The sequence below is a fragment of the Meleagris gallopavo genome, chromosome 8 (genome assembly GCF_000146605.3).
Source record: "Meleagris gallopavo isolate NT-WF06-2002-E0010 breed Aviagen turkey brand Nicholas breeding stock chromosome 8, Turkey_5.1, whole genome shotgun sequence".
Taxonomy (NCBI): Eukaryota; Metazoa; Chordata; class Aves; order Galliformes; family Phasianidae; genus Meleagris; species Meleagris gallopavo.
This window is the reverse complement of record NC_015018.2, coordinates 19,929,620-19,933,643: the sequence shown is the minus strand read 5'-3', so window position 1 is coordinate 19,933,643 and position 4,024 is coordinate 19,929,620. Positions and strand designations below refer to the sequence as shown.

At 51.6% G+C, this 4,024-nt stretch overlaps 1 protein-coding gene across 3 annotated transcripts; it reads left to right on the top strand.

Moving 5' to 3' along the window:
* Positions 1 to 6: 6 nt before the first annotated feature.
* Positions 7 to 3,899, top strand: LOC100540904 (cytochrome P450 26A1). 3 transcript variants are annotated; one of them, XM_010714556.3, is made up of 8 exons: positions 7 to 454; positions 645 to 869; positions 977 to 1,039; positions 1,151 to 1,261; positions 1,393 to 1,542; positions 1,866 to 2,000; positions 2,182 to 2,334; positions 2,512 to 3,896. In XM_010714556.3, the coding sequence occupies exons 1-8, from the start codon at positions 266 to 268 to the stop codon at positions 2,851 to 2,853; spliced, it is 1,368 nt and encodes a 455-aa protein (XP_010712858.1). In that variant the 5' UTR covers positions 7 to 265; the 3' UTR covers positions 2,854 to 3,896. The 3 variants fall into 3 exon arrangements, with proteins under 3 accessions (XP_010712858.1, XP_019473217.1, XP_010712857.1); XM_019617672.2 differs by lacking the exon at positions 1,151 to 1,261 and having other exon boundaries at positions 2,512 to 3,899; XM_010714555.3 differs by having other exon boundaries at positions 977 to 1,261; positions 2,512 to 3,895.
* The last annotated feature ends 125 nt before the right edge of the window (positions 3,900 to 4,024 follow it).

The following is a 4,024-nucleotide window of genomic DNA, read 5'->3' as shown; positions in this document are numbered from 1 at the left end:
GGTCCCGCAGCCCCCCGTCCGTCTGCCCGGCGGCCGTCTGCAGCGGGCGTGATGCGCCGCGCAAAGCAAACGGTTAAAGATTTCGGGGGGAGGAGCCAGGCCGCAATCCGCAATTAAAGATGAACTTTGGGTGAACTAATTTATCGGATGGTAAGGTAGGGTGGGCAGCAACCTGGGAAGGATATAAAAGGCGGCCCGCGGAGAGCCCGGCCCGCGCACTCGGAGCTCCCGGGGGGCCGGACCGGACTGGACTCATTGCCCCGCCATGGGCTTCTCCGCCCTGGTCGCCAGCGCCCTGTGCACCTTCCTGCTGCCCCTGCTGCTGTTCCTGGCCGCCGTCCGGCTCTGGGACCTGTACTGCGCCAGCGGCCGCGACCCCAGCTGCCCGCTACCGTTGCCCCCGGGTACCATGGGGCTCCCCTTCTTCGGGGAGACGCTGCAGATGGTGCTGCAGGTAAGGCGGGCAGCTCCCCCTCTCCCCGCAAGGGACGAGGCTGAGCAGGGCTGTGCCGGGCTTCTGAGCCCAGGTGTGGATGAGCTCATTCTTCTCCTTTTTTTTTTTTTTTTTTGTCTCCCCCTCCCCATTTATTTATTTAAAACTTATTTATTTATTTTCAATTTACTTACTTCCCTTCCCTGTCCAGCGGCGGAAATTCCTGCAGATGAAGCGCAGGAAATATGGTTTCATCTACAAGACTCATCTCTTTGGGCGGCCCACGGTGCGGGTGATGGGCGCCGAGAATGTGCGGCACATCCTGCTGGGTGAGCACCGCTTGGTCTCTGTGCAGTGGCCCGCCTCGGTGCGCACCATCCTGGGCTCGGGCTGCCTCTCCAACCTCCACAATGGGCAGCACAAACACCGCAAAAAGGTATGGCCCTGACGGTGGGCTGGGAGCAGGGCAGCTGCCCTGCATGTGGTGGCTGAGCCCATATCCCCTTTCTCTACTCCTCCTTCTCTTCTTTGTCCCCTGGGCAGGTGATCATGCGGGCCTTCTCCCGGGACGCCCTGCAGCACTACGTGCCCGTCATCCAAGAAGAGGTGAGTGCCTGCCTGGTACAGTGGCTGGGTGCCGGACCCTGCCTGCTGGTGTACCCTGAAGTGAAGCGCCTCATGTTCCGCATCGCCATGCGCATCCTGCTGGGCTTCCAGCCCCGCCAGGCCGGCCCCGACAGCGAGCAGCAGCTGGTGGAGGCCTTCGAGGAGATGATCCGCAACCTCTTCTCCCTCCCCATTGATGTGCCTTTCAGTGGGCTCTACCGGGTGAGGCTCCAGGCCAGCTGGGGATGCTCCCAAGGCAGCAGGGAGGGATGGTGGTGTGATGTAAGTTGGCAGCATGGTGTAAGTTGCTGGTGTGGTACAAGTCCCAGCTTACTCTCCCCCTGCTTGTGCAGGGCTTGAGGGCACGCAACATCATCCATGCCAAGATTGAGGAGAACATCCGTGCCAAGATGGCCCGCAAGGAGCCCGAGAGTGGTTACAAGGACGCACTGCAGCTGCTGATGGAGCACACACAGGGTAATGGAGAGCAGCTCAATATGCAGGTGAGGTTCCCCCCATCCAGATCCATCTCTTCCCACCCTGCTTCTCTCCTTCAGTCAGTAGCATGTTTATCTTTGGGACTAAAAATGGAGAGCAGGAGTTACTGTCCCTTTGCCAGGTCATAAGGCAGCCTGTGTAGTGCATGAGAATTCTGGGAACAGAGGATGCAGCCAGGCTGCTGGATGAGGGGTGTAGGTTGTGCCTGTGGGGACCACCACTCACCCTGGCTCCAGCCTGAGATCACCAAGCAGCACTGGTGGTGGAGTGGGCCCAGTGGGGATACCACACTCAAGGCATATTTTCTCTCTCGTGTCCTGTGTGTAAGGAGCTGAAGGAATCTGCCACAGAGTTGCTGTTTGGGGGCCATGAAACCACTGCCAGTGCTGCCACATCACTGATTGCCTTCCTGGGGCTCCACCATGATGTTCTGCAGAAAGTGAGGAAGGAGCTGCAAGTAAAGGTGTGTGTCTTTTCCACAGCTACTTCCCACGAGCAGGCAGTAGGAAGGTTCCTCAGAGAGGTATCCCAGGATGGGTTCCCCTTGACACAGGAGTTTCCCTACTTATAGGGTGGCAGGGACAGCTGTCTTGCAGTGCCTGGAGCCTGTTCTATAAATGTCATGGCAGCATCTTCCTACCTAGGGGTTACTGTCTGGTCCCAACCAAGAGAAGCAATTGGACATGGAGGTCTTGGAGCAGCTGAAGTACACAGGCTGTGTTATCAAGGAGACTCTCAGGCTGAGCCCTCCCGTTCCTGGAGGATTCCGAATAGCACTCAAGACCCTTGAGCTGAATGTAAGTAGGGCTGGGGCTCAGCTCCTCATAGCACTGCCAAGTATGAATGTGGTTCTGTAGGTACCTGCCTTAGTGAGCGGGGGGGGAACCAGAGGGTGCACTTCATGTTATATGCTGACACTTCAGCTTCCTTAACAAAACAATGTGCTTCATGTCTCCTCTCTCTTCTTTTGGTAGGGATACCAGATCCCCAAAGGCTGGAACGTTATTTACAGTATCTGTGATACACACGATGTGGCTGATCTCTTTACTGACAAGGACGAGTTCAACCCGGACCGCTTCATGTCTCCGTCTCCAGAGGACTCCTCTAGGTTCAGTTTCATTCCTTTTGGTGGGGGCTTGAGGAGCTGCGTAGGCAAAGAGTTTGCAAAAGTCCTTCTAAAAATATTTACGGTGGAGCTGGCACGGAGCTGTGACTGGCAGCTGCTAAATGGACCTCCTACAATGAAAACGGGCCCCATAGTGTACCCTGTGGACAATCTGCCTGCCAAATTCATAGGTTTCAGCGGCCAAATCTGAGTGCTCAACGCTTCCCTCCGGCTGGATTTCTGTATAACATCTCATATGTACATAGTAACTTTTTATTGTAACAAAGGCCTTTAAATATTTAAACTTGTAAATGTACAGTAGTTATTTATGTCTAAGTATTTCAAAAGGCTGTGACATTTTTCCCCAAGCACTACAATTATGGGTCGCTGATTCATAATTAGATAATTTTATTTCTATAGAAATAAGTTTTCCCCTATTTAAAAGTCTTACTGCAAGCTGGCCAGGTACATGTTTGACAAGACATTTCACCATGGTGTATGCATTCAGAAATATTCTCAAAGGCATTTGAAACAATGGCAACTAGCTATCATCCAAATTATCTAAATCATTATGGTTTGAGGTTTTCAGTATTATTTGTGTCTAGACCTTATGTTTAACGTGTGAATTTTAAGTTTGATAATAAAGTTTATTTTTGAAGATCCTCTGCATGAAGATCTGCCTGCATACTCGAGGGTAGCTTAGCCAGATAAAATGGGTCTAAAGGGTTCGAATATCAATTAGACTTGCTTTTGTGGATATGTTGTTTGCTGTTTTTTATGCTCACACCTCTCCCCTACCCTCCTGCCCCCCATGTGCTTCTCACTTGTACAGTAAACTGTCTCAGCACCATGGTATGACGGTGAGTGCTATGGGTCTCTTTATCATAGCATTGAGACATAGTAAATAAGGAAGTAAAGGGAAGCAGAAGAATAGCATGTAACATGAGTGTTTATCTGGAACTGGAGAAAACAGGTAGGGAGAAAAAAACTCCATGAAGGTTCTCTCCTCCTGTGTTACTGCTGACCTGTATAAACAGAGCACTGGCTCTTGTTCTGTGTTGAGTCTGCAGTCCATGAGCCTTTACTTACAAAGGTGTCTCTTATCAGCTGTTAGAGCAAATAAAATCCGCTGTGATTTCTTGTTGAAATGCAACAGTTCTGCGTAGGTCAGAGATAGAGTGTGCATTTGGTTTAAGAACTTCTTTCCTGGAATTCAGCAAAGTGAAAACTAAAAGGCAGGCACTAATGTGAATTGATTAACAGGGAATCAACTGTTGAGATGCAATTCCCTAGGGCTGTGTAAGCAGGGCAGATAAAATGCCCTGGGCATGACCCCTGTTTTGCCTTAACCATAAGGTTTTTCCTGCCTTCCCTCTCCCCCC